The following is a 27,825-nucleotide window of genomic DNA, read 5'->3' as shown; positions in this document are numbered from 1 at the left end:
TATTCCTTTAAGGGAGGAATGTGATAATTTTGACCTAATTAGATCATATTAAGACTAATACAAGTGTACGTAATGTTTGTGTTGCAGGAGAAAGTTGGTGGAGCATCAGCATTGTAACTGAATCACCAGCTGCATTTACTCCTTTGACTCTCCACCTCCGACATCCCTTCGACAGATTGCAGCACTCAACACACAGTGACCAGCTCTCTCTGCGCACACATATCCAAAAAGAAATATCTGCACCTAAAATTATGGATAACAGAGTAGAAAAATCTTATTAGATCCTCTTTGTTTTATTTTCTTTTTTTTTTCCAGTTGTGCTGTTCATTGTAGGTAGAGGAGGGCTGCACAGTGCTCCCGTTTGCTTATCTCATCCAGGTGTTAAAAAAAGCTTGGTGACTACACTTTCATGGGTTAAAAAAACAGCATTTTCAGTTGAGTGATCTCAGTTATGTTTGCTTTTAAATGCTTTTATTTTCCTCGTGGTTTTTACATTGTTGATTTTATATAAATGCACTGTTTCCATTCTAGTTTAGACACCATTATCAGCATTTATTCCCCTTGGTGCTGCTAGGGGAACGTTAAGACTACATTCAAGGGAACGTTTTTTGTTGTTGTTTACTTGTCTATTTAATTCAGGAGCGACATTTTAAAAAAAAATGAAATGACATACCTCGCATCAATAAGTGAACAAAGATGTTCTGTGCTCAAATTTGGATAGTTGTTTGGCTTTGTTCACTGCTCAGGTACAAAAACAAAAACATCAAATATTTTCTTCCCTAACCAGCCAAGAACCAGTAGCCTACACATTATTGTAAAGTTTGGATTAAAAATTGATCTATTTTGAAATATTTGTCTATTTTATAGAATTAATGCTTTTATAGTATTTGTACAAATTTAAGGTTTTTAAGTTATTCATATCCATCTGCTCATTAAATGGTAGGTTACCATTGTGCTGTTGACTGAATTTTGAGGTTTCTATTTAAGACCTGCTTACCTATCTTGCCTGATACCCTGAATCATTCTTATTCGTTTCCTCTTGTAGTCCACCAAGTTTATCAAACCTTTCACAATTTACATATGACAATGGAGTGTTTTCCTCAGCCCTGTTTTGTTCAGTAGCATAGAAGACATAATTGCTTTGACTATATTTGGTTGATAAGAAAAGTTATACAAGCTTTGGTCTGTTTATCTCAGGTTTTGATATTCTTTGTAAGACTGCAGACCTCCATATGATTGTATGAGGAATGTCCATATATGTATATCCATCCCTTCTTTAAATGTACATTTATGTTCAGCCAAGTGAGGTCAATAAATACAAAGCTTGTCTGTCACAGTAACCACACATGTAAAAGGTGAAGGCAGCTGTCCCAATATATGTGGCTTTTCTCTCATAGGAGCACAAGTTGTCTTTTTTTTTTGCATGTTCTACTATACAGTAATTTATTTGTAAAGTAGGAACTCTCATGTGATTTGATGTACTGTGATGTTTCAGCACAAGCTGTTTTCCAGGCTTCCATTAGAGATGTCACAATGTTAAATATTGCATTCATAATCAACCAAGTTTGTAAAGCCTTTTTACCAAGTAGTCTAAGTAGATTGCTCTCTCACTTGCTGTGTCCTGTACTTTTCCTTAGAAGAGAACATGTTTAAAATATAGACAAATCCCTTTTAGATAGCATGTTTGTTAGCACTTTTTTAACCCATAAAGAAGCCATTGGTATTGTAGCTACACAGGAAACAGAAACCTCTCCTAGAATAAAATGTAGAATTTCACTTGAAGAAAATAGTTTTTAGACAATGGAAAATATTGTTGCTTTGTGACTTATCCCTGTCTTTTTAAGAAAAAATAAAATATGCATTATTTTGCATTTTGTTGGGGATGTCTGTGTGTGACGCATACAACTTTAAAGTATGAATGAGATCTTGGTAAGAAATAAATATTTAATGCGATTGACTTGTTCCAGAGTAGATGTTGCTGCTGCAACTTAAATCATCACCAAACTCTTGAGAATGTCACATCTGTCTAGATTGTAATACCATAATGTAAACATGATTAAACTACAAATACAGGATTATCAGGAAAATATGGTTACAGTTGCCTAAACAAGCACATACATAGCCACTGACACCGTAATAAAATTTAAGTCAAGCATAGGTCAATTTTTAGTCAAAGGTCTTACTTTCTACCTCTAAATTGGTATTTATTGTTTCTTGAAAATAGCACCTGACCATATTGCTGTTTTCAAATAAAATGCTTCGTCTTAACAGAATAAAATCTTATGCACATTCCAAAATCAGTTCTGGAGCATGAGTTAATATGATTTTATGCTATTCAATTAACTTTCAAAAGTAATGACTGACTATATCACTGATAAGGCAAACCGGTAACCTTTCATTTACATTCAATCAATTAAGCCACAAAGCACACTGTAGCTTTCGTTATCAGAGGTAAAGCCACTTTTCTGTCTCGGAGAAACGACCCTAAAATGCAAAAAGATGGACTGACATCAATTAAAGTTGAACACTGTATCAGGAGAATGGCCATTTGGGAATAATTACATGTTTAATACAGAAAAACTAACCTGCTCAACTGTAACGGTGTTTCACTAAAAGAGAGAGGAAATGTCTGAATCTGAAAGTGTCTATCAACACAGAGGTGAGTTTGGGGAACTGTATAGGCATTCACTGGGACTATATAATCCATTGCTTCAAACAAGTAGTAAACAACAAAGTCTTTGAATCCACTGTTTGTTAAAGCGGAGTTCTAGCGAATTGTCTTGACTGGGCTCTTGAAACTTGATGCGGCCTGAAGTTGGAGTTGATAAGCCATTGGGTGAATTTTGAAACCATATAGCCTGAAAAAAAGAAGAAAAAAAAAGATGAAATACAATAACTTCCTTTTTAATCCTCTGAGGTCAAGGGCCGTGTATTGAATGAAATGTTTTGATACAGATACCCAAACAAACAATCTAAAACGATTGATGATTTAAATAATCAGGTACTCTATGCCGACTTTTAGTATTTGACAGATTTTAAAACTCTGTGCTACAGACACATTTTGGTTGGTATCACAAAAAAAAAAAAAAAGTATTAAGCTGGGTTCAATATCCAGCCTTACTGAGGTTAAAGGCAAATTTGTTTTTTTGGTCGACAATCACTTAAAACATACTAATAAAAGGCATGTTAATGCTAGCTAAAGTTAATACTAACAATAATGTCAGATCAAACACACCTTGGCACAAACTGGTTGGCTGGTCGCTTTGGACGATACTCTGGGTGCACCATGAACAGCATGTGAGGGAACCCTGTCCCAAAATAGGCTCCGTCTGTGTGGTGGTGTCTGGAGGATTTGGGGGTGTAAACATCCATGCACTTTGGACAATAAAGCTTCACCATTGCTTCTCCGGGGATGTCTGACAAACCTACATCAGACGAGATAGGTGGTAGTTGAGTATGTTTTCATAGCTACTGACACAGGTGCAAGGTGCAGCATAGGTTTTGTGTAATAAAGCAAGAATTTGTTTAATGTGAAGGTAAAGAAAAGTCAGACTTACCAATAGGAAGCATTGGCTGATTCTCACAATAGACTCTTGGGCAATACCCAAAATCCCCTTGTTGATACTTTTCCAACTACGGAGAACAAATTTAGAAATCACTGTTGATTCTCGTCATAGAGCATGTAAGAATTTAAAGTTGTTAAGTAATAGCCTACCATCTGTGCAATGCCTCTGTTTGTGAGAATGTAACGTGCATGTATAAGCCCGTAGAGCATCTCTGCTGCCTGCTCTATCAAGTCACTCTGATTGGGGTTATCTTCAAGTTCCTCATCTGTCAAATTAAAGTGATTTAGGCAGTTAAAGCGTTGACTCTGCTTTATTTCATTTCACGTGGGAATTGCTACTTCCTTAATATTCTCACCTGGCTCCAGGTCAAGAATCATGTCCAAAGCCTGCCGATAGTGAGGCACCTGCTCATTCAAACCTGTTAGGTTAAACTTGTCCTGTATGTAGTCTTCATCAACCTGTAACACACGATTGAAGACGATGAATAGCTATTAATGGCATTAATTACTGTTGCAACAGCACATTGCTACAGCACACTGATGTGGGAGCATTAATACGTAAGAGCTTAACAGGATTACTTAGATGCTGTCAGTGAAGAAAGCAAGGAGTTAAAATTAGATTTGGATTGGATGAGTGCTAACCTATCAGACAAGCCAGTGTGTTACACATTGATGTCTACATTTACCACACAATTCCTACTACTTTTGTAGTAAGTGTTTTTCCTTTCCTGTCTCCCTAAGGTGCTTTTTGAGTAAGAGGGCCTCATGTGCTTCAGTGGAACAGATAAGCCGCAAACAGCAAAGGGAAGTGGCTGGAGCAGGCAGCTATAACTATAGGACTTAATGTGACCACCACCAAATGGCACACATTATTGTTATTAACTAGCAAAATGATTACTTGTGTGAATGTGAGCTGTAGTGTTAAGATAAGATAAAATGATATAAGCCTTTATTGATCCCGAGAGGGGGAATTCGGTTGTTGCAGCAGCACGAGGACAGAATAAGTACAGATTAATAGAGAAGTACAGTTACACAGACAGTGCAAGCACAAGTAGATTTATTTGACTTTTCAACCATAAAAATACAACTGAGATGAAACATTGCTTCTTCTGGATCAGGGAAAGAACAAAAAAAAAGCATAAAAACATTGAAAGTCCATGGGTGCTTCAAAAAAACCTGACTGCAATAAAATATCTGTTTGAACTTAAATAAAATGCATATGGCATGGTGTATAGATAAACATACATACAGTATACCCACATACAAGGTAGCAATAAAATTATGAAAGCTTTAAAACAGGTTTGTGTTGACTGAGGTGTCTGTGAGTGCTGGGTGGCTGTAAGGTGTTCAACAGTCAACAGTTATAATCCGGGGGACTAACCTCACAGAAGAACTCATTCCCTCTCAGTCCACAAAACCAGGATATCCAGGACACCTCCTCTGAGCTGCTCATCCTCCTGACAAACCAAAACAGAGTTGCGGTGAACCAGGCGGTTCAGTTTCCATCCTCACCGATTGGCTAACAGCTAAGTCAGGCAGTTCATATGTAAACTTTACAAAACACAGCTTTAACATTTTATTCCACCATTGGTGCAACAAACTTAAACTGTTATCTCGGGGACTTTGAACAAAAATGTGATTTTATTGTAGATAATGTTGAATTTACGTTTCTATCCTGCTAACTACGTTAGCTCTAGATTATACGATAGCTTGCATGCTAGCGTTCGTTAGCGCTGACACGTATAGTACAGATAGTGTGGAAATTAATTATCGTAACTGCAATATGTTTTTAGAGGCACTGTCTCCTGCATATATATAATTGTTTACAGAAAGTCAATTTTACTCACCGTTCTCTATATTAGTTGACACATAAACTTGCAAGCTTATGCTAGTTTATCCTCGCTCCCTGGATGACAAATACGTCTTCCGGTCATCCAGACTTTTCAAAATGAAGTTCCTCATGATGACGCATGTTCACATAAACTATCGCAGTGAGTGTTAATGTGTATAAAATTTAATAAAAAATTACAAAAAAAGATAATGTGCATAAAATGTTTATTGACGTAAGAACAGGAGAAAAATACAAATTTCTTTCCATTCACTTTTTAATGAATTTCCAGCAAAACTATGATGGTTTCCTTGTGTAGGCCAAGGTGTATTCCTAAAAAATGTTCAAACGTTGACTCATATGTTGCAAAATGTTGGCCTACACTTAGGCCAAAAGACACAGTGATGGTCCTATGTTTTTTTATAGCAATATTGTGGTATTTTGTCTGACATGGTAATGGCCACTCCCATGTAGATTGCATACATAATTAGGCTGTTTTGTATTTAACTAAGCAGCTAAAGCAGCATCATATAGAGTAAGTAGGCTCACTTACAAAGCATTTGGTTGTCCATAATGTGGGAAACCTGTACTGTGGTCATAATCACACAAGACAAGAGTGCACAAACAATTTCATGTAGATTCCATTACTTCATAAAAATTGCACATTTTACAATATGTTTGATGTTTTTTTCGCTTTTGACATGAATTTGAAAGCATTTCGGTGATGTTTAAATCTGAAAAAAAAAATCATATTGACAGGCATTCCCTGCTGGGATAGAGAGCTCTTTCAAGGCAGGTCTGAAAAGGTTTTGCGAGGAGGTGGTCCAACTTCTTTTGGCTCCTGCTCCTTTCCCTTGCCTTCAAACATCAAGATCCTTTAATGAAGAAAATTACGTGTCAGCTGCTATACAAGACATTACTGTAAACTTGTAAACATTAGACAGCATGGACAGTACTTTTTTTCTTTCTTTTTTTGCATTAACCAATCATCAGATATCTTGGGCACTTCTTTCAGGTACTTAAAGTACTTTTGACATTGAGCCACTATTTGCATTTTTTATTTTTCAGGTTGAGACACCAGTTGATTTTTGACACCAAACTAGTAGCTTGATCAGCTAGATTTAGGCTTAAGGCCATCAATATCACTAGTAGCATATATTTATGAGTCCAGCACCTATTGATTGTTTAATAATTTGGGGACTTAATCTCCCCTTAACCCTAATTCTCATGTGACCCAAATTTGGGTCTCCACCCATTCTCTGAACTACCCAATACTTACAGTTTCAGAATTGCGTTTCTTTTTCCCAGCATCATATTCAGGAAGTCATTGTAGCTGATAGTATCTTTTGATGTCCCTCCAATCACTTCTGTCATCATCTTTTTCAGCTCTAAGTGAGTCTTGGCCAATCCGAGTTTTTCCAGCATTCGTTTTAACCCCATTATATCTATAAAATTGATAGTTCAAAGTAAATAAGTAAAAAGTGCCAGACAGCTTTGTTGTGAGTCACCACTGAAAGCAACAGTTGGTAATATAGCTAAAAAATGTTTTAGGGCTTTAAGACTGGTGCAGTTTTACCTATTTCTCCTTTGTCGTTAAGATCAAACTCCATGTATTTCTCTGTAATACAAGCAAATATAATCTTATTCCAAAATGTATGACTTAATAATAAAACAGTTCACTGAGGAGTGATTGGTAGCCCTTGAATACTCACGTTTAAACATTTCAAGCTTTGAACTAAGGTCTTCCTCTTCTGCATACTGTGGATCTATGAGAAAAGCCTGGGGGAGTGATAATTAAATAATACCAATAAATCATATTATTGGTATCACACAAGAGTCAGGTTTTTGTGTCCAGACACTGTGTGTAGAAAAATTATTCCAAAAGCCATTTATCTCTGTAACCTGATGACTTTGCATAAAGATATCAACTCACCTCATTGATAGAATTCAGTTTTTCTTCCTGTTGAGCCTTGAAAAGGCCATATGCTTTACCTCCTGTGGAATAATATACAAGGCAATATAAAGATGGTCAAATGACAGACAGACATAAGAGAAAAAAGGCAAACTAACCTTGAGCACTGTTATCCATTTCTGTGCACAGTGCTGAGAGCCTGTGAAACCAACACTGAGTGTGAAAAGCTGATGGCGTTTCTGAATATCGAGCCACAAGAGGAAGTGGAGTTACAAAGTTTCAGTTAGCATTATTGAGGTTCCTCTGTAGTATTTAAGGCTGCAGCAGGTCAGCTGGAGGATACACGTCATAACATTCACACACAGTCTGAATTTCACCAGACATAGTGGGGGAAACTGTTTTATTGCTCAATAAAGTTTGTATACACAGGATACCTGCTGTGTAAAGGCCGAGGATGGGCTTATTCACATTTATAAGCTCGATGCGAGAAAGTGATGCATCTCAACCAGTTTAAAAAAATAAGCTGACATTTTAATTAAGGAAGGAAGAGTGATGCAGCAAGGAGAACTCTGTCTTTGGAAAAAAGAGAGAAATGCACATAACTCTGCAGAAATAATCTGCTTATGAGGCATGTTTGAAATATAAAAGAAGCATATATATTTTTGTAAACTTTTATTATTCAGAAATGTTTCACTAAGAGTGATGTTTTTTTTTCAGGAAAACCCCATTCCCACTCCTGCTGTGGAAGCTGCCCAGTGCTGTCACAGTCAGCTCTGCCAGCCTCCACCGGAGCAGTGAAATGTCTTGGTCAAGGGCACCTCGGTGGTGGTAAAAAGGGAGGAGGAAGTGCTGCTCTTTTACTTCCTCCACTCACATTTAAACATGACCTCAATAAGTTACTTGACATCAACATGTTCACTTCAGGCCATTTGTCAATTTGATGTAATGTTTTGTTCTTGCCACATGGTGACTCTATTGGCCACATAATCAGGCAAACAGAAAAGAAAACTAATATTTGACTGTGCAGGTAGTTTCATGTTGAGACTTCTGTGTAACTTAGAGAACTGAGAATAGGTGGAGACAAAAAGCAAAAGTCTAAGAAGAGAATAATCTTTTGTCTCTCCACTCTGCTGCATTACACAGAAAATGGCACATTTTTATCCACAGAGTCTCTTGCTGTTAGTTCTGTTAATAGTCATTTCAGAGTGCAGAGGTGAGTGAGAAATGTATTTTATTTTTTATAGTCAGTAGACAAAGTAGGTATTCAGTATATACCAACTGTGATTGTGACTGAAGGGTGGCATACGTACACTACCTATTTGATAATATTTTTTAAACATCTGCCATTCATTGTAAAATCTTGAATCATCTTCTTTACAGTTCTGACGCTGAATGCTTTAGTGTACACAATCTAAATTTTTTATTTTTTTTTTATCATTTTAAAGCTAGCTCACCAGCAATTAAGACTGTGTCTGCTTCTCAAGAAGAGGATGTAGTTCTCCCTTGTTTTGATTCCAATATGAATAATTCAATGAGATGCAACAGAGTCAAATGGATAAAGTATGCCACAGGTGCCAGTCAGATGAAGGTTATCCTTGCCAGGCCTAAAACACCCAAATTCCAGGATGCGGAACATGTAAAATTGGAAGCTGACGGGAATGGACAAATGTCTCTTTTTCTGACAAAATTACAAAAATCAGATGAAGGACTGTACAGCTGTGAAATCTGGCAAGGCTGGGACTGTATTCTTGTCAGAAACATATCTTTAAAAGTAAAAGGTAAGATTACACATGTTATTCTCCTTATTCTCACTCTTTTACAAATAAATCATGTATCACATAAATCTCCCCTCTTTCAGAATGCAAAACCCTTCAAGCAGTGAAGGCAGTGCCCAGCACACCCGTTAACCTGAACTGCCCAGTGAACATAACATCAGGACAACAAATACCCCAAAATTTCTCCTGGGTGATGCTGAAAGGAGGCAACCCTGTACTTTTCAACTCTACAAGGGTTGAAAGTAAGGGGAGATCATTAGATATCCACTCTGTGAATTACACTGACAGTGGTTGGTACAGATGTAAGTACATTCTTGGACAAACTCAGCGCTGCTTTGACATCAATCTACTGATCCAAGGTAAGACTTGATATTATTTTGATATTATCACTGACAGCAAATGTGTAACTCTACATAACTCGTATGTACCTTTTCTATTTCCTCTATGAAGTGGAAAATGTTGTTGTGGCCACAACGGTTCCAGGTATTGCAACAAATACTCTGTTTATTTTTTAATATTTTTAATTCAATTGCATCAGTAATCTCCTGTTAAATGGGGTGTTGTAATTGCTTAGATTTGCTTCCTGTCTTCCTCAGCACTGGCATCTGGTGAGATCATTTGGACAACCAGGAAGGAGGGGATCAGTGGAGCAATTATTGCAATTGTGGCCTCAGCCATCATTGGGATTGCCATAATTGCTGCGCTGATAGGACTATTCATTTACTGCAGACATAACAACCAGAGAGCCACACAGCAAATCTGCAGGCACCCACCAGGTTTGATCTGTCTTGAAGCTATTTTTAAATTTAACAGCAATGCAGTGTAGTGATGTGTCATCATAGATTCATGTTCTCTTGTTGTTAATCAGGTACTGTTATAGACTCTACTGGTGTTTATGAGATTGTGACTTTTACATCTTCAGACGGTGAGCACCATGTTATTCTTTCACTACTTTTTTTGGTCCAGCCACTGTGGCCTTTCCTGCTTTGTTTACACTGACAATGTTTACTTTATCCCACAGATCATACAAACCAACAAGTCAACAGTCTATACCAACAATTCCAGGACAAAAGTGTGTGCACTTGCAAGGAGTAAAACTATTATAAAATCATACTTTGATTCTCATCATATTGAAATAGCCAAATAACACTTTTCTCTCCTTCATTGCAGTCCATCATTAGTCATTTTCAGTCTGCTCAAGAAAAAGATTTTCCCTACTGTCTAATCTGGAATGCCTGCTTACATTTATGCATTATGTAAAAACATGTTACATCTACTGAACTGTAAAGTGTCTTGCAAGTAAGAACAACTGTGACTTACTGTATATTGAGCAAAATGCCACCCCCAGTTTTTTCTTAGACTGTTGAAAATACTCTTCCTTATTACCCTGTTTGTATTAATATATCTAACCATCTGTATTATTTTAAATGAAATGGAGACATGTTTACAATGCAATCTTTCAATAAAACCTTTTATCCAATTTAAATAAATATCTGTAGGATGATTAACGATCATGACAAAGGAGTCATAAATGCTGATCTACTTTTCTGTCTATATTTTTAGTGTATCGATGGTTGAAATTACTTATCAAAGTTAAAATCAAGAGAAAAAAACACTTTTATTGAGTTCTAGTTTACAGCCTGTAATAAATTATAGAAACTGTCAGTGGTGGTGACAGCTTCTCTTTTGGACTGTCTTTGCTGCTGTCGTTCCTCATTATTTGCATCCTGAACGGTCTCATAAACATGAATCTGTGAAGAGGGATAATGTAGTTATCACACTAGGATACATCTACTTTAAAAGAAATCAAAAGTAAAGCTTTTAACAGTTATTTTTAGCACAATTATTTTTTCTCTTCTTACCATTTCAATACTTGACTGTTCATTTCCTGCAAACAGAAAGGTAGGAAAAAATTAATTCAGGTATTATTTCCTTTTTATCGCTCAAAACATTCTTACATACAATAGTTGTAGTGTAGGCTGGATGTATGGTTCTTCAACCAGATTCAGTACCTGCATCCTTGTTGTGCTTCCTCTTCATGTACATGTAGAGTCCTCCAGCAGCGATACATGTCAGGAGCCCTAGAGGAAGGGCTAACCACGCAGGTGTTTGCAGAGCTGTAGGCATCAAATTATTATCATTTTTCCTCTGTTTACTCAGAAATAAGGGTGCATTTTGTTTTATATGTGGGTTTTTAATTAGAAGAATAGGCAACAATAGTATGATGCATACTTACAGTTAACAGTACGCCACTTCTTTGATGCCATCACATCACTCTCTCTATGCACAAAGCAGGTTAATTCATCTGATGTCATTGACACAACTGGGAGAAATAGTCTGTTTATGAGAGTGTTATTGTCAGTTATTAAACCGCTCTGCCAGCTATCTTGGCTTCTTCCAGACCAAGTTAAATTGAAGTCTTTTTCACATTCTTTAGTGCAGGTAAGCACACAAGTCAAGGTGAGATTATCTCCTCCTGGCCCACACTCTGAAGTAACTGTAAAAACAAAAATGAGAGGAAATGTTTTAATAGCAGTGACGCAAATGTAAATGTAGCACAATTCAGGCTCTGTTTTGGCACTTATAGAGTTTTAACACTCACCATCGAGGGTATGCAACCTGATTTTGTTAAACACCTTTTGCTGACCAGTGGACTCTGAACACTGGTAGTCCCCAGCATGCAGAGCACTCACTCTGCCAATGACCAGTGATGAGTCTTTATTCACATGAAATGCCTCAGTTTGGCCTTCATAAGGTGAGATATCGTCTGTCAGTGACCTTTCACCTACAACCCACTCCACGCGTCCACCAACACCAAGAGAGGAAGTGTTGTTGCAAGAGAGTGACACTGACTCACCCACTGCAGCGAACACTTCCTCTACACCATCTGGGGGAAAGGGAGCACTGGTTACACTTTGTACATCTTAAACCAAATATTTCATTTGGAGTACGCTACAAGAGGAGTTTAGTACCTTTTACTGTTGTTGTATAACTGATTGTGGCTTTAACAGTGTCATTCTGAGTTAGCTGGCATTTCCATTTTCTGTGATGGTCTGTCAGTTTTTTTTTGATGATCAATTTAGAGAAGCATTCAGAGGGATTTTCAAAACAAAATCTATTTCCATTTAATGGTGTATTATCTTCAGTACTCCATTTGATATGTATCCCTCTGTTGTTACATGGGACATGTCCTTTATACGTGTTGAGGAAACACTGAAGCTCTATTGTGCCATTTGCAGGAGCTGAGCTCTCAGTAACTGGTGAATGAAAAAGAAAATCATGTGACTACTGTGATATTGTCAATAACTTATCCAAGAATGGTTTGAGGTACTAGGACAACTCACTTACGCTCAAGAATCTGAAGTGAAACACTTGAATTGAGTGCTCCACTGTCACAAGAGTAAAGTCGAGCATCATTGAGTACCAGGTGATTAATCACCAAAGAGCAGTCCTTTAGCAGGGCACGCCTGAGGACGTCTGGAGCTGTCACCCTTCCAGCCTTCACCACCTCAGTAACTGATCCAAACTCTCCAGCCATGTTCCAATTAATAGAGGAGCAGGATTTTACAGAAGGTATGTCACATGGCAAAGTAATAACATCTCCTAGTAAGGCAAACATCACCAAATGTTCTGTTGGAGAAGACAACAAATCATTTAATTTTAAAGTCATCAACTAGTTCTGTCAAAAATCTAATTTACCTTTGTCAGGGCAATGTTCACTAAGAGAACTGAAAACTAAAGGTATGAAGTTGGTGACCCTTTCATGACCTTAACATACTTATAACCACAGTTGATACATGCATTATTTTCACATTTTGGTTCAAGTCTATCTTGAATTTGTTTTTTAAAACTATTGATTGTACTGTAAGCATTCAGTTTAATTCATTTAATGGTGAAAAATGTTATCTTTTTCAGTAGCTCATGTAGTACCTCAATATTTTGTAAATATGGTCAGAGAGTTTAGAGTTATTAAGTCATACCAAATAAATATGCAACAGATTAACAAGAGAACATTTTCTATTTTTTCATAATTACCAGATGACTGAAGTCCAACTGCTGCCTGTGTAAGAGAAAGAAGAAGGAGTCTTAACAATGAAAAGGAAGCCATCCTTCTCTCAGAAGATGTTCTTTCTTATTGCAGAACTTTTCCAAAACAGGAAATGAAATTGAGGCAACTCATTTTTAGTTTAAGACCAGCCCATGAGAGGAACCCATGTTCATCTTCTCACTTTAACCCTGCAATTTCATACAAAACTGTGGCCACTATACAAATTAATGCTGCCCATTGTGTTTTTCATGTAACATTTATCTTGTCTGTCACATGTGCAAATAATATCACTGTTATCTATCAACAGATGGCTATTAATGGTGTAAATGCAAACACTATTACAAGATGTGCCCTAACCCAGTGATGAGGAATGACCTGTAGGTCTACTGAACATTTTTCACAGGACGGAAGTTATTCCACTTTCAGCAGCATGTTCAGCGTTTGTCCACTGGGTGGTGCTGTCAGACTCTATGACAGAAATACTACTCATTTTCTGTTTCCATTCTCGAGAAATCTGATCACCTGCTTGACCATTCTTGTAGTTTCTCCCCTCCACTGGTGATGCTGAGGCTCATTATTTTCATGTATATAACTTTAAATTGCAAGTTTTCCTCAGTTATTGAGGACATTAGACTTAATAATTTGGATGGTAATGGACACACATCTAGATTTTATAACATGTTGGCAACACGTTCAGCAGAGTCAACATCAGATATATTAAATACTTGGAGAAGAGGATATTACTGAGGAGAACTGGGAAATGGCACAAAAACAGTCAAATAATACAAGGTTAACATTACTTCAGTATAAGTGGCTAATGAGAATGTACATAGCCCCTGTTAAACTTCATCAAATTCTGTATATTTGTGTTAAATGCCTGAATGAGAAAGGAACTTTGTTTCATTGCGTATGGGAGTGCCCAAAGATACAGATATTTTGGGAAAATGTTGTTACATGTTTATCACAGATATTTAAAAGTCGAGGGCAAAATTATGTGCACTTGGAATATACCCCAAGGACTTTGTAAGAACAGAGCAAACAAAAATGATTGACTTTGGACAGAAGAAGCATTATATTGGAAAAATGTAAAACCACCATCACTTTGACTGTGGAAAGGGGAGTTGTTGACATGTGTTGGGCTGGAGAGGTTATATTGTTAAATGTAAAAGGAAAGAGTTTGTTTATATTTGGAACTCATTTATGTCCTTCTTGGAAAACAAATACATAACATGTATTTCTAACATATGGGAGTATAGATTCTGCCTTTTTTAACATTTATTTTATTATTTAATTTTGTATTTACTAACATATTATTATTATTGTTATTATCCTACTTATTTTATTCTATTTGTTTTATTTGAAACTTTGTGTGACTTGTGAAATGTCTGTGTGAATGTGTGATTGTGAATGGAGGGGCACATGTTTGTATACTGATGTGTTTCTTTTGGTATCATGATTGAAATCTCAATAAAAACATTGTGAAAAAAACAACGCAGTTTGCTTTGCCTTTATACAACAGATCAAACAAAGCACTGTGTGTATATACAATATACATAGGTCTGGTCTGGGTTCAGGCATGTTGTTTGTGATAATCAAATAAATATTTGTAATCAATTCAGAATTAGGAACCCATTAACAGACTATTTTAATCAGGATCTCCAATACTACAGACCAACAGAAATAAGTACTGATGAGAAACATACATGTGAAGGTTCTATAATTAACCAACGTTTAAGCAACAAGTAAGAAGTACACCCTCTGTAGTTCATGGATTAGTCACAGGTCTTGGACATGCTATAACTGTGTAGGACTTGATCTTGAGTACAACACTAGCAACTCCTCTCAGGTCGGGCAGAGAGGCCTCACTCTCAGGAGGGATGAACTGGAAATCTCTCAGCAAGTAGCCAGTGAACAGAAAGAGCTCCATTTTGGCAACAGACTCCCCCAGGCAGAGCCGAGCCCCCCCCCCGAAAGGGATCAGGGCACGGGTGGAGCCTCCTCCTCCTTCCAGAAAGCGCTCTGAAAGAGAAAGAGAAGCTGCTTTATTTGAGATCTGCTGAGCCAAGTAAACTTTACCTCAAAATTAGAGGAGCAGTACCTGGTTTGAAGCTGTACGGGTCAGTCCAAACTGCAGGATCATGGTGTGCTCCAAAAAGATTAGGAATGATGACTGTGTTCGTGGGGATGAAGTAACCTGCAATACTAAACATGCATGGGAATTATATTATTACCATAATGCAAAGTAAAAACAGTGTTAGCAGGTAATACATTGCGAAAAATGTCAAAAGCAGAACAACTTGTGTCTTTGTGTATACCTGCTCACTGACAGACTTGATCCCAACAGGACCCGAGTATATCAATATAGCAAAATCAAAGCAATTCAAATTTTTTCAATTTTTGGTAGGTCGGTATTTGCATCAAAGCAGATCCAAAGTCAGCCTTGGTGTTGGACCAAGGACTAAATATTATTACTGAGTGAAATACTGGAGAAATGTGTGCCAGATTTGTAAACTGCTCTGTATTGTACCCATGCCTGCTTAACAATATCTTATCTTAAATTATTTCAACGGTAAGTAGTCACTAATCTCCTTTGCATTAATTCATCATCACAGCATATTGCCGTTCAGCTGACCTGCTGTCTCTGATGGCTCTGTGTGGCACCGCCAGCGGGGCAACTGGCCTGAGTCTGAGCACCTCATGGATCAGAGAGCACAGGACTGGAAGTCTGTGTCTGTCATTGTACTTGGGGTATCGTCCCTCTAGTACTGCACACAACTCCTCATACACCTTGGTCTGCACCTGGAGATTAAAGTAAGAGACACACGGAGGAGAGAGACACTGAGATAAACTTCAGAGTGTGTAAATATGGTGTTTTATGGAAAATGATGCCCTGCCTCTGGTCTGTGCAAGAGGAAGGCCACAGTCCAGTTCAGCCAGGCTGCAGTGGTCTCTGTTCCCCCGATGAGAAGGTCCACAGTGGCCATGTGAATATGAATATCTGTCAGGAGCTGGAGACATGAAAACATGGAATGTTTGTGTCACTAGTGTCACTAGTACTATTTACAGTACACTAGATTTACAATTCCAGTTTTGATCTTACCACTCCATGTTCTGTGTTGCGATGTTTGTCAAGGCCCTGGAGGAGGGATCCTGTGATGGCGTCCTCGTTTTTTTTGTATTGTGACTGCACACATAACAAAGCAACAGCTGATAAAAATTAACACAGGCTTTAGTAGATAACGTGTCTTATTTTATCATTATGGCTGCTTGATTTGACTTGTGTGATTTTGATATTTGGGAATTTTGTTTGACAGAATTTATTGCCCATGTGTTTTCTAATCGCTAAGCCACACCAAGCCTCGTTTTTTCCCCCTGTAACCTGAGCAATTTAGCATAATTGGACTTCTCTATTGTGTGTTTTTCAAAACAGTGACACATTTTCAACCTTTTTTTCTTTGGCATTTGGTTTTACTAACCTTGTAATTGTTGAGATGTTTTTTTATAATCTCATCTCTCCTGGCCACCTCTTTCAGGAGACGGGAAAACACAGGATTGGGTAATTTCTTTGAGAGAACAAATAACATAATTTGTGAAATCCCATTCAGAAGATGTTTGTTAGTCTTTCCTGTGAGCTATAGTCAGGACAGTGACTGATATTTACTGACTCTGAGCAGTGGGAAGGAGTCCAGAGCAGAAATCCAAGTGGAGCCCCACAGAGCGACAATCTCATTCAGACAGCTGTGCAGCTGCTGCAGCTCCAAAGAACTCTTATCATACTAGAAAACATCAAGATTCATATCTTGAATACGTCCTACCAATGAAATGCACTGTCCAGTAAAGGATAGCACATTATGAATGCATGTATGTAATGCAAGCTTCTAAAAAAAGGCAACATAAACAGTGACTTTGCCCAGTTCCCAGCATAAACAGGCAACCAAGCACTGGTCTGTCACAAGCACAAGTGTTCATTGATGAAAACCAGATTTTGCAATCCATCTCTGATACTCAGATGTACAAACTGAGCTGTGAGAGGAGAGATACTCACTTCTTTTCCAAAAGCCAAAGTGGTGATGACATTACTAGCTGCCACTGTGAAATCCTCCGAGAGATCTACAGCACTGCCTTGATAGTCCATCAAAACCTAAACCAGTGAACAAACAATGCTTTATCTTTTTATGTGACCACTTTGGAAATACCCCAACATTTGGTTTGCTGTGTGGATCAATCTCTGCTATCACATTACAGGCTACTGTGATTTTTAGATAAGCCACTATATTGTCCACTGGTGTATAATTTGTTCCTCTTGTGTTCTGTACCTTTCTCAGATGCAGTGCCTGCCTCTCGATCACGTCATGCAATGATTGCTGGCAGCAATGCTGCAAAGCACTGTGGACGAGACGACGATGTGCCCTCCACTCCTCATTATAGTCTCCCAGAGAGATTGTGCGCCCTCCCCCAGACACAATATCACCTGATACACATCAGGAGGAGGTCATAAGGATTAAAATAATACAATAATTATGCATACAGTTATTGCAAAGGCATTTTGAGTTGTTTACCTGTGTATGAAACTGGTCTCCCAGCAAAGTCTGACCATTTTTTCACCAGTGCTTCTCTTATGACTTCACTACTATTCAGTACCACCATGGCTGAAAAAACACAGCAGAGTTTTGGTGCGGTGGCTATCTGAACCCAACTAACTACAAAAAGTTTTTAAAAAGTTGATTTGTTTGTTGATATAGTGAAAGTGTGTATAATTACTTGTGTTTCCACATTTGAGGCGGTAGATGTTTCCATACCGCTGTGCCAATTTGGTCAGGTGAACTGGCAGATGATTGTGTGTCAGCTCCATCATATTGCCTATGAGGAAAAGGCTGGGAGGACCTGGGAGGGAAGGAGGTGAGGAGCAGGGAAGGAACTGATAGAAATACTGCAGCAGTTGAGATTCAACTACTGGATGAAGGAGTTAAGGAAGACAAAGGTAAAACAGAGAGAAAATGAATGCTAATCATAAAAATCCATTAGACCAAGTAATCAAGCTCAGTGATGTACTAGTTGTCCATGTGTTAAAAAATGTCCCATTCATCAATCATTATATTTTCATGAAATTAAACAACCAGCATGGTCAATATACATATAAAGGCAACAAATAGATAATTATCTGTAGACTTACTTCCCTTGTGGTCTTCCTGTACAGATTTGTATCTCTGACCAGAAGTGCAAATCAGTACCACCAAAAGCAACACAACTAAGAATACAGCTCCCACACTGATCACTGATATTTCAATGGCCATTTTGTGTCTTCTTGCTGGTGTCCCACTTCAGAAAGCTGGTCAGCACACTGCCTGCTGCATTTATAGTCTTCTCATCAGTCTCTAAGCCTTAGCTTGATATGATGTTGGTGTTTCCACTAAAATCAAGGATGTCTAAATATTTTTTTTAGGTCAACATATCTGATTATGAGATTAATGCAACACATGTAACAAGAGGCAGCCTGATAAACATGGCCGGGACCTGCTGAAGGGCATGATAACACATCAAAGCTGACATGACACTGGCATTTGTTTATCTTGTAGAGCAGGGAATGAAGAAACTGCTTTCCATCAAAGGTTTTGGGTGTTATAATTTACATTTACAAACAAAACAAAAAACGACACTTCAGCCCCACGTTAGCCACATTTATTCCAATGGAGTGAGACAGTGCATAATTAATTACAGTAGTAGTGGGGTGGCATACCATGGTGGTGCACAAGAAGGTATTAAAGTCAAAAACTGTGTTGAAATGGACGGGTCAGGCAGAACAGAATACAAAAAGTTGCAATAAACTCTATACCACTCTTTTGGTATATTTCCAGAAAAAAAACAGATCAGATAAAAAATCTTGCACATTGAATGAAATGTACTGATAGCTGTCATTATAGCTATCAAAACCACTGTACATGCAATTTCAGTTGGAAAGTGACATGCAGCAACTGTGAGATCCACTGGCTTCTGGTGTATCCTTAGCCATGAGTTGCAGGAGAGAACCTGGACGGTCTGAACTTCATCTCAGTGAAGGGAATGGAGGAGTCTTTACCTTTCCAGTCTATCCAGACGATTCCCTGTATCAGAACAGAAACGGAAAAGTAATGGCATTTGGTTAGTGTGCTGTATCATTGAAGATAAAACGTTTTTAAAGTTCATTAGTCTATGTCCAGGTAGAGAGGTGTATTGTACCTGATTATTACTGCTGATGCCATAAAGACCATTGAGGTTGGTCTTGTAGCAGTTCTTGTACCACCAGCCTCCCATGTAGGCCCTGGCACAGTGAATCCCCAGAGAATCAGGGTCCTTGTCCCGGGTTGAGAATGGACGCCCATTATGGTACCTCATAGAGTCACCTGACAGAGAAATACAGTGACATTGTGGTGTGAATTGTCAGGCATTAACTGTATGATATTATATACACTGCACATGTTCAGGTAAATTCAGCTTTTATACAGTTTTCACCTGCAGTTCCAGTGTAGCCGGACACTGTAAGAGTATAGTGCCTGTCTGCTGAGTCAATGGAGAAGTTGGCGTAGTGAGCATAAGCGGTGTCATTTCCAGATTGCATGTCCACTCTCAGACTCACAGGGCCGGCACTGGTCAGGTTGTGAAGAAGCTCATTTCCTAATAGCGGCAGAAATGAAGAGTGAACAGTTTAGGCTGATTTATAAAAAAAAATATTCTGATGCAGATGTGATGATAATAAGAACGTGCTTCAACTGTACCGAGCCAGAACTCTTCGCTGAGGTTTCCAAAGCCAGAGCTGTATTCACTCCAGGTTCTGTAGAAGTCTGTCTTTCCATTCATCCTCCTCTGGAACACCTAAAAACACACATCAGATTTTCGTCTATTGTCTAAAGCCATTCTGCCACTTCTTCAGTGCAAAGGTTTGTTAAGATAACAGTAGTTTGTCTCACTGTCCAGCCGCCTCCATCAGTCTCCATGTCACAGTAGACTCTGACCGCTCGTCCCTCTTTTCCTTGTGGGTAGATATCCACCTCTCCTGACTGCAGAGCTCCATTCAGCAGCTCCTGAGAGCACTCGGTAGGGAAGGGGAAACGTAGTTTGTCTGAAGGATGAAAAAGAAAAAGAATTACTTAGTCATGATAAAGTATTGATAGGGCAGATAAATTAGCAGGGCCTGCATTACATAAAATACAATACCTGTGATGAATTCTGTGGTGACAACAGATGTGTAGTGTCCATCTCTCTCGCCTTGTACCAGCACAATATAGCGTGACATTGACAACAGCCCTGTCAGCTTATACTCTGTGATGGATGGGTCCAGGATCACCTCCTAATGTATACACAGAAAAACACACAAAATGCATCTCTTAGGCAATTCTGTAAATGTGGGGGGTCTCTTTGTGCTGTATGTGCCAATGATGAGGGAATATTATTAACCTTTGTCTCCTCTCCTGCCACCTGGTAGATCAGTCTGTAGCTGTGATAAACAACAGTGGTTCTCCATGCTATCACTGCGGAGCGAGCACCCACCTCACTGGCTTTAACCACTGAGGGACACAAGAATGCACAAGTATTTAGTTCACACACTTTACACACAAACTCTGAAGACTCTAGCAAGTAAACAAGCCCCATCTCCCTGTTTTTATTCCCCTCTCTACTCACCGTTAGCGGTAGTAAATGTAGTTGAAATGGCCATACTCTGGAGACTGTCCTTCTGGCTCAGGACTTTGACTGTGTACAGGGTGCCTCTCTGCAGGCCTCTCAGCTGATGCTCCACTGAGTTTCCAGACAGCATCACTGTCACTGTCACATTAGGAGCTGTGGCAAGAAGGAGAATTAATAACATTTAGCTTAGCCATTAGCGCTTTGTTATTAGTCATTAGAGTCACGTTGCCACACTCACTCTTGGAGGACTCATAGCTGATGATGAAGCGGTCTACTTTCCCCAGACTGGGTGTCCATTGCAGCACAGCTCTCGTATCTGTCACATTGACAACTTGCAGGTGTGTTGGAGGGGCGGGCACTGCAGTCAAGAGACAATCTGTGTGTTTATTGCTGTTTTCACATTCTAAGACAAAAGAAAAGGTAGCTGTACGTAACAGTGTATGTTACAGTAAGCTTATCTGTACCTGTGGTGATAATGGATGTGAGGGCATCACTCTGGGCTCTGCCTTGTGTAGTAGTTACAGTGATAATGTAGGAGGATCCAGCAGACAACTTGGACAGAACCACATGAGATTGCTGAGAGTCCACGGTCACAAAGCGACTCTCCCCTAGCAGGATGATACATCACAAATATCACACTGAAACAATTAACACTTCCCAATAAAATCCACACTGACTGACATTAAGCAAGGGAATTTTGACCTGAAATGCAGTATACAGGTAGCCTTTGACAGACCTGTGACAATGTTGGTGTATGTGACCCGGCAGCCTGCGAATGTGGTCTTTGGTTTGGACCAGGAAACAGTGAGAGAAGACTCTGTTACATTGCTGAAAATCATCTCTGTGGCTGGCTCAGGACCTGGTGAGAGAAAACCCTGGTAGTAGTGGAGGAATTAAACATAAATGACAAATGTAGTACAACTTTAATTACCTGTAATTGCAGTTACTCTGTGAATCTTTGATCTTCTCTCAGCTGCAGTACCATATATGTGCAGGACATAGCCTGTGTTTGCCCGAAGGTTGCTGAACTCCACAGAGCGTACGCTGCCAGGGACCACCATAGAGATCCTCTTGGTTTCAGCTTTACCTCTAGATTCAACAGCTTTACCAGAGGCGGCAGTTGTGTTGGTGCTCTCACTCTGTACCTGGACTTCAGTTGTGTTCTTAGCTGTGGAGGCCTTGTCACCTTCAAGAGCTTCCTCTTCAAACTCCTCATGGTCGTCTTCGTCATCCTCTGCCAGTGGCTCTCTTCTGATCACAGTGAAGTTCTTGAACATCCCTTGTGGCGCTGACCACGTGACAGTGAAGCTGTAGGAAGAGATGTTTACAACCTTTACAGAACCTAACCCAGATCCTCCCATCCTCTTTGCGCTCCCAGAGCCATGGATAGTTGTTTTGTTCTGCAGAACTCGAGCCTCGCCTGATGTTACTGCAATGGTTGCATTTACTAGATACTGACTCCTCTGTGTAACTTTCTCTTTTACAATCTTGCCAGCTTCAGTGTTTCTGTTGTCAACAGATTGCACAATTGTAGTGTCTACTTTGACTTTCTTGGTGCGTTTATATCCAGATGATTGAGTAACATTCTTCTCAGCCAGTGTGGACTGTTCCAAGGTCTCCTTCCCTGTTCTGGTTTTGTTTATTCCCGCCACCTTGGACAGAATGGTCACAATTTTAGCTGTGCCATTAGATTTCTTCACGTTACTCTGGGTTACATTGGTTTGAGGTTCGTCTTTTAGTTGGTCAGATTTAGGATATGTTTTACTGGCAGTTCCTTCCTTAACAAGCTTGAGGTCAGTTTTTTGAAGGACATTTTTAGAGGTCAGGACTGTTGTTTTGCCTTTACGGGCCTCTTCTTGTTTTCTTCCCTCATGTTTCAACAGAACTTGACCAACAGTTGGGCGACTGGTCTTTGTAGCACTTGAAGAGTCTTTAATAGTTATTTTCTTAACAGAAGCTTCATGTTTTGATTGTGTTTTTACAAGACCTGCTTTAGCATTAGTAGCCACTTTGGGTTTAGTGTCAGCGTCTTTGGCTTCAGACACCTTCTTCTGCTCCCTTTTCTGGAAGAGTGTGTGCTCTACTTTGGTGGTTTTCTCTTGCATGTTTTCCTTATCTTTGTTCACCTGCACAGACACTGTTTCAACGGTTACCATGACCTTTCCTTTGGCAGCTTCTGAAATTGTGAGAGTAGAGGTTACAGTCAAAGTGCGAATGAGATATTACTCAAAGTAAAAAATAACTTTCTCTCACTTTAAAATATGTGTCTCTAAGGCTACCACATCAAAATAACAGTTCTTACTCTCACTTACTTTTATTACACTCAGCTCCTTGTGCACACTTACTGCAGTCTGGAGCCATGAATCCCTGTTGGCAGATACATTTCCCCTTCTGACATTCCCCATTGCCACTACAGTCATTTGGACAGTTTGCAGAACATGGGCCTGGGTAGCAACAAAATTAACCAAAATTATTAAATCCACATCTCTAATGAGTTGTGTCAAATATAATAATCTGGTGAATATGACAGAATTATACATTTCTCTTTTAGGGAGGACATCTCTCTTTCCAGTCGGGCCACACGTCCTTTCAGCGTAGCCATCTCAGCCTCACATCCCCCGGTGCAGCCACCAGGCAACAAGCTGATCTTATGCGTCATCACCAGAGGAGCACCAGGCTTCAGCTTCAGCTCCTGCTCCTTGGTGTTGCTTGAGTCACATCCATCACTGATGACCACCTTGACTGGTTGCACAGGGGCAGGCTTTTCTTTAGAGTTCTTCACATCTCTGGCGGAGGGAGATTTAGCTACAACAGTCTGATTGACGGAGACTGTGGGCTTGTTTTTGGTGATTTTAGGGCCACTGGCAGGAGCAGACTTTGGGAATGTTGGCTGAACATTTTGAACTACAGTGGGGGCAGGCTTGTCTTTGGCGGTCTTTCCATCACTGGTTGAAGTAGATTTCATTGAAACAGTCTGATTGACTGACGGTTGGAGTTTGTCTTTGGTGGTTTTAGCACCACTGGCTGAAGCGTGAGAATGCTTGTCTTTGGTAGCCTTCACTTCACTGGCTGAGGGAGATTTAGCTACAACAGTATGATTGACTGAGACTGTGTGCTTGTCTTTGTTGGTGATGGTGCCACTCACTGGAGTAGCCTTTACTGCTGCTGACGGAGTGGTTTGAATTACTGCTGGACTGGGCTTGCTTTTGGTGGTTGCCGGAGTGGGTAAAACCGTCTGATTGACTGTGTTTGGCTTTAGGGTTGGGCGAACGGTCTGTTTGGCGACAGCAGCAGTGTTTTTCGGTTTTGACAGGGTGAAAACGGCATTGGGTTTGGTTACGTCGCTTCCTGTCGAGTTTCTCTTCTCATTGGTCGTGGATTGAAAGGAGGGAAATGGGGTGAGAAGGAGGAGAAGTCCTAGAGTAAACAGCATTTTGAGCCAGCAGCAGTAGCCAGAGATGGTATTGCCTTTGGTGGATCTGTATGTATGTTACTGTAAAATTATGAACTCCTTCCTCTATATTTCTGTAACCACTTGTAATGGGAAATATGCCAGGTCTCTCCTAGAAAGGAAAAAAAAATGAAAGAGTTGAATTGTGACTGAGTTGAATGAAACTGAGTGTAGTGAAATTCTATTCCAAAACATTTTTTAACTGTTTTTTTTTATTCCAAGAAGGACTTTGCTGAGCATACATGCTCTTTTTCTGCCATCTTCACATTCACAGAGTTCCCATTCACACTTTGATGCTCCCTTGTGCAAGCTTCTACTGGCTATTAAGAAGCTATATTTGGAGAAATGTCAGGTTTTGTGCTTTGCTCAACAGTGACCTGGCAGCAATGGCTAAAGCAAGGGACCACATTACTTATTTGCTTTTTTCATTGAGTTTGGAAACTCATTTTGGTAACCTTTTACTCATAGCACTCCATTTTTTAGGCTACAGGTTCTTTATAAGTTATATGCTGTGATCTGACATTTAAGAAGTTTCATTGAGCAAAATCATTTACAGCACAAGAGCATATCAAAACATTTCTAAGATACTCTTTAGGTTTTGCATCTTCCTACACATGCCCATTCTTTTATGTGACACTGTTTATTGAACTTTCTTAATCGAATTTTCCCTGAGCACCTGTGCAAGGCATTGAAAACAAACAGAGTACGCATCAGGCAAAAAAAATATTACTGAGCTTACATGTCCTCAAATTCCACAAACTCAACAAAATGTTCAGTAAAAATTATGCTAAATACTTTCTTTTAAACTGTGCATACTGGTGCACTTTTAAAAGTGAAGAAAAAACGAATATAAGTTGAAGAATTGCAGCAGTGTTCCAATCGGCCATAATAGTTAATTCAATGGCTTGCCAAACTAAGTCAAATCTAAATTAGCTTATTTTGAACAGGAAGGAAGAAGGTGACTTGAGCGGGACGTCTAGAGAGTCTGCTGGAGAGACTATGCAGAGAGGTAACAGAGCGTCACTGTATAGAACTGTGGGACACTGTACGTCTTTCACTATACAGAAGGTTACATAATCCGCTGCACCCACAACTCATAAAACCACTAAAAGAAATAAGTCCAGCCTTGGCTTTAAATCAGTAGAAAATCAAATAAACCACATAGCATGTAAACACATAAGGATGCTTTCCTACACAGCAACCAAATTTTTTAATGTTGCACTGGAGGGCATGGATTAATTGACTAATTGTCTGCAGTATTAACTGAATTAATACTCTTAACACTCTTTACTTCTAAAATATGAATTGTCATACTACCAGTATTAATTTTGATAGAATGAGAAATAATGAAAGATATAGACAAATTAAAGTAAATTATAGTATGTATGACCATGCTACATTATGTATGCACACTAAAAATTACAAATCACGTTCACTAGTGCACTGTAGCTGTTTAAAGCCTTTTTAGCAGCTTAAACACAGCATTTTACCACACTGTGATATTTTTAGACAAATACACTTATTCAAAACCTTGAGAATATGTTCAGCTATGCACTATAAAGGCATTATGAAGTGAAGGAATATCAACAGACATCTAAGTGGAGAATATGAGTCCATTCATTTAAATGACTGCAGTTACCACTCTGATATCATAGTTACATGGGGAAAAAAACTTACCAGAATAATGATTTAGTTCTTGGCTTTATTTCTTTCTTTGTGTCATTCCTTCCATCTGGAAAGCTCACATAGACTTGCTGGATATGATCTGGGAGGAAAGAGGTGAGAGAAAGAACCACCACCAGAAAGGAGGAGAGTGATAAAGTCTGCTCCTACTTAAGGACCCCCTTTTCCACGCCTAGTAGTCCCACTCTCTCAACCACCATGGAAAATATTTGTACTGGACTTACAAGAAGAGTGGCATTTTTACACAGATTTATGTATCAAATATGATCAACTACTCTCTTGTGTTCTATTTTTTTCCTTTTCTTTTTTGTAATGTTTTTTAAATAAATTTTGCTGTTAGATTTCACAATTCAACTGATCCAAGGTGATTTCATTAAGTGATTACTGATTTTTGATTAACATAAGAATAATAAATCACTTTGACTTCAACTTTTTGTGTGTAATCTAATATCTAATGTGATCAGACTTTTAGTAAACTTGCAGTTTTTCTCTGAAACTGTATACAGTAAATGCTAGGGCATTTTTCGTGTTCTTTCATGTACTGTAACACAAAAATAGCCTGCACGTTTCAGCTTTGCATGGCTGATGACAGTTAATTTACTGTCTGCTGTGTGTAACTTGACTTATACCAGACATTGCACTTTGACACAGCTTTGATTGAATAAACCCCTGGTCTGAGAATCATGATTCAGCTGGAATACATAGTATAACAGTGCAGGTATTCAGTGCAGACTCTGGGGGACAGGAACCTCGTGCTATATGAATTGGCTGTTTGTTGGAGGTAATGAGATGTAACTACGTGGGAGTTATGTAAGCGACCAAATATCCACCAGATTTAAGGAATGCTCTGTGAAGGCTCTGAATTTCTGACCAGATGGCCACCCACCATCCCACCTTTTGTAAACCACATGAAGACGAGTATATCAACGGTCTAGAGCCAACAGGGCATAAGTGACATTTTCCTAATTTTACAGGAGAGCAAAAACAAAAGTTTATATCATTGGGGCTCTTTATATATCTAAAGATAATGTAAGATACACTGATATCAATTAAGATTCAGTTATTTTATGACAATCTATTTTGATTCGAAAATTATTTCAGTGTATTCACCCAATACAAGCCATAGTTAATCTTTATTTATGTTAGTAAAATTAAACACACCAAAAGCTAACAAGAGATAAGGATAAATAGTGTAATATGTAAGTACACCATGTTCTGATACTGAAAGACAATTACCCTACAGTACATTACTGTAGCATCACAATGTAGTAAACCATAAATTGGTGAATAATGTAGTTATTATGGTTATTCCAGGTCTGTGGAAATGTCAGATGAACAGCTGATGCTGCACACTGAGCCAGTCAGCATCATGAGACTACAGATGGTAGTGAGGAGAGAGGAGAGAGGTGAAACACATATTGGAAACATAAAATGATGCAAATCTGGCCATACCAAGGAAACTGCTGAAGATATAGAGAAACAAAATTTAAAACTAAATGATCCCATTCACAAACCCATAGAATGTAAATCAGACATGATCAAAACGTAAATAAAAACCAACTAACACACCTTGATATACAGTATAGGCACATACGTGCACAAAAATGTTTTCACAAGCTAAACCACGTATACAAATATGTACCCCTAACTGGTTTGTATGCAAACACATGGTACACCTATACCAAGATGAGTATGAGTAGTATCTGTTTATAACTTTTAATTTGGGACCAAATGAATGAAAGAAATCTGTAATTCAGCGGGAAAACGTGTCACATCTTATGCTGAAATGACATCATTAATGGCTTCATTAACACCAGGCGATTGGTCCTATCATAGGCCTTTTTCACAGCAGAGATTTTGACTCATCTTAGTAGTAAAAGCACACGTGTTGTTACTGACATTAA

At 38.8% G+C, this 27,825-nt stretch overlaps 6 protein-coding genes across 25 annotated transcripts in view; 2 read left to right on the top strand and 4 right to left on the bottom strand.

Annotated features, from left to right (window-relative positions):
• Positions 1-1,871, top strand: part of LOC122881404 — a 33,554-nt gene extending 31,683 nt beyond the window's left edge. For all 16 annotated transcript variants that reach the window (XM_044207585.1, XM_044207572.1, XM_044207581.1 and 13 more), the window contains one exon: positions 88-1,871. In XM_044207585.1, coding sequence (XP_044063520.1) covers positions 88-117 — 30 coding nt within the window. In that variant the 3' untranslated portion in view covers positions 118-1,871. The remainder of the gene's footprint in view (positions 1-87) is intronic.
• A 59-nt stretch (positions 1,872-1,930) lies between these two features.
• Positions 1,931-5,534, bottom strand: LOC122881408 (casein kinase II subunit beta). The gene is made up of 7 exons (XM_044207598.1): positions 5,413-5,534; positions 4,947-5,022; positions 3,922-4,024; positions 3,716-3,831; positions 3,558-3,633; positions 3,236-3,425; positions 1,931-2,858 (listed from the first exon to the last, which is right to left on the bottom strand). The coding sequence occupies exons 2-7, from the start codon at positions 5,016-5,018 to the stop codon at positions 2,768-2,770; spliced, it is 648 nt and encodes a 215-aa protein (XP_044063533.1). The 5' UTR covers positions 5,019-5,022; positions 5,413-5,534; the 3' UTR covers positions 1,931-2,767.
• A 69-nt stretch (positions 5,535-5,603) lies between these two features.
• On the bottom strand, positions 5,604-7,616 carry LOC122881409 (allograft inflammatory factor 1-like). The gene is made up of 6 exons (XM_044207599.1): positions 7,464-7,616; positions 7,327-7,388; positions 7,106-7,172; positions 6,970-7,011; positions 6,673-6,838; positions 5,604-6,268 (listed from the first exon to the last, which is right to left on the bottom strand). Exons 1-6 carry the CDS (start codon positions 7,480-7,482, stop codon positions 6,181-6,183), a joined length of 444 nt encoding a protein of 147 aa, XP_044063534.1. The 5' UTR covers positions 7,483-7,616; the 3' UTR covers positions 5,604-6,180.
• Positions 7,617-7,754: 138 nt separating this feature from the next.
• Positions 7,755-10,570, top strand: LOC122881407. The gene is made up of 8 exons (XM_044207597.1): positions 7,755-8,518; positions 8,751-9,083; positions 9,164-9,439; positions 9,531-9,563; positions 9,677-9,856; positions 9,949-10,005; positions 10,102-10,152; positions 10,251-10,570. Exons 1-8 carry the CDS (start codon positions 8,452-8,454, stop codon positions 10,259-10,261), a joined length of 1,008 nt encoding a protein of 335 aa, XP_044063532.1. The 5' UTR covers positions 7,755-8,451; the 3' UTR covers positions 10,262-10,570.
• A 109-nt stretch (positions 10,571-10,679) lies between these two features.
• Positions 10,680-18,462, bottom strand: LOC122881406 (steroid 21-hydroxylase). Of its 4 annotated transcripts, none has more exons than XM_044207592.1 (19): positions 18,302-18,462; positions 17,890-18,081; positions 17,688-17,777; positions 17,445-17,599; positions 17,174-17,269; positions 16,794-16,904; positions 16,605-16,691; positions 16,229-16,312; positions 16,023-16,136; positions 15,761-15,927; positions 15,227-15,330; positions 13,116-15,147; positions 12,429-12,710; positions 12,053-12,337; positions 11,683-11,967; positions 11,317-11,577; positions 11,093-11,197; positions 10,943-10,968; positions 10,680-10,831 (listed from the first exon to the last, which is right to left on the bottom strand). In XM_044207592.1, exons 1-12 carry the CDS (start codon positions 18,420-18,422, stop codon positions 14,894-14,896), a joined length of 1,575 nt encoding a protein of 524 aa, XP_044063527.1. In that variant the 5' UTR covers positions 18,423-18,462; the 3' UTR covers positions 10,680-10,831; positions 10,943-10,968; positions 11,093-11,197; positions 11,317-11,577; positions 11,683-11,967; positions 12,053-12,337; positions 12,429-12,710; positions 13,116-14,893. The 4 variants fall into 4 exon arrangements, with proteins under 4 accessions (XP_044063527.1, XP_044063529.1, XP_044063530.1 ...); XM_044207594.1 differs by having other exon boundaries at positions 17,890-18,078; positions 18,302-18,457; XM_044207595.1 differs by lacking the exon at positions 16,794-16,904.
• A 329-nt stretch (positions 18,463-18,791) lies between these two features.
• Positions 18,792-26,040, bottom strand: tnxba (tenascin XBa). 2 transcript variants are annotated; one of them, XM_044207567.1, is made up of 15 exons: positions 25,916-26,040; positions 23,326-24,350; positions 23,100-23,231; positions 21,719-22,963; positions 21,524-21,646; positions 21,252-21,395; positions 21,026-21,145; positions 20,785-20,940; positions 20,560-20,669; positions 20,320-20,452; positions 20,073-20,224; positions 19,881-19,977; positions 19,618-19,779; positions 19,345-19,508; positions 18,792-19,229 (listed from the first exon to the last, which is right to left on the bottom strand). In XM_044207567.1, the coding sequence occupies exons 2-15, from the start codon at positions 24,218-24,220 to the stop codon at positions 19,131-19,133; spliced, it is 3,732 nt and encodes a 1,243-aa protein (XP_044063502.1). In that variant the 5' UTR covers positions 24,221-24,350; positions 25,916-26,040; the 3' UTR covers positions 18,792-19,130. The 2 variants fall into 2 exon arrangements, with proteins under 2 accessions (XP_044063502.1, XP_044063503.1); XM_044207568.1 differs by having other exon boundaries at positions 23,133-23,231.
• Between the last annotated feature and the right edge of the window lie 1,785 nt (positions 26,041-27,825).

This window comes from Siniperca chuatsi, linkage group LG9, assembly GCF_020085105.1.
Source record: "Siniperca chuatsi isolate FFG_IHB_CAS linkage group LG9, ASM2008510v1, whole genome shotgun sequence".
In the NCBI taxonomy this organism is placed as follows: Eukaryota; Metazoa; Chordata; class Actinopteri; order Centrarchiformes; family Sinipercidae; genus Siniperca; species Siniperca chuatsi.
This window is presented reverse-complemented; position numbering and strand designations above follow the sequence as displayed.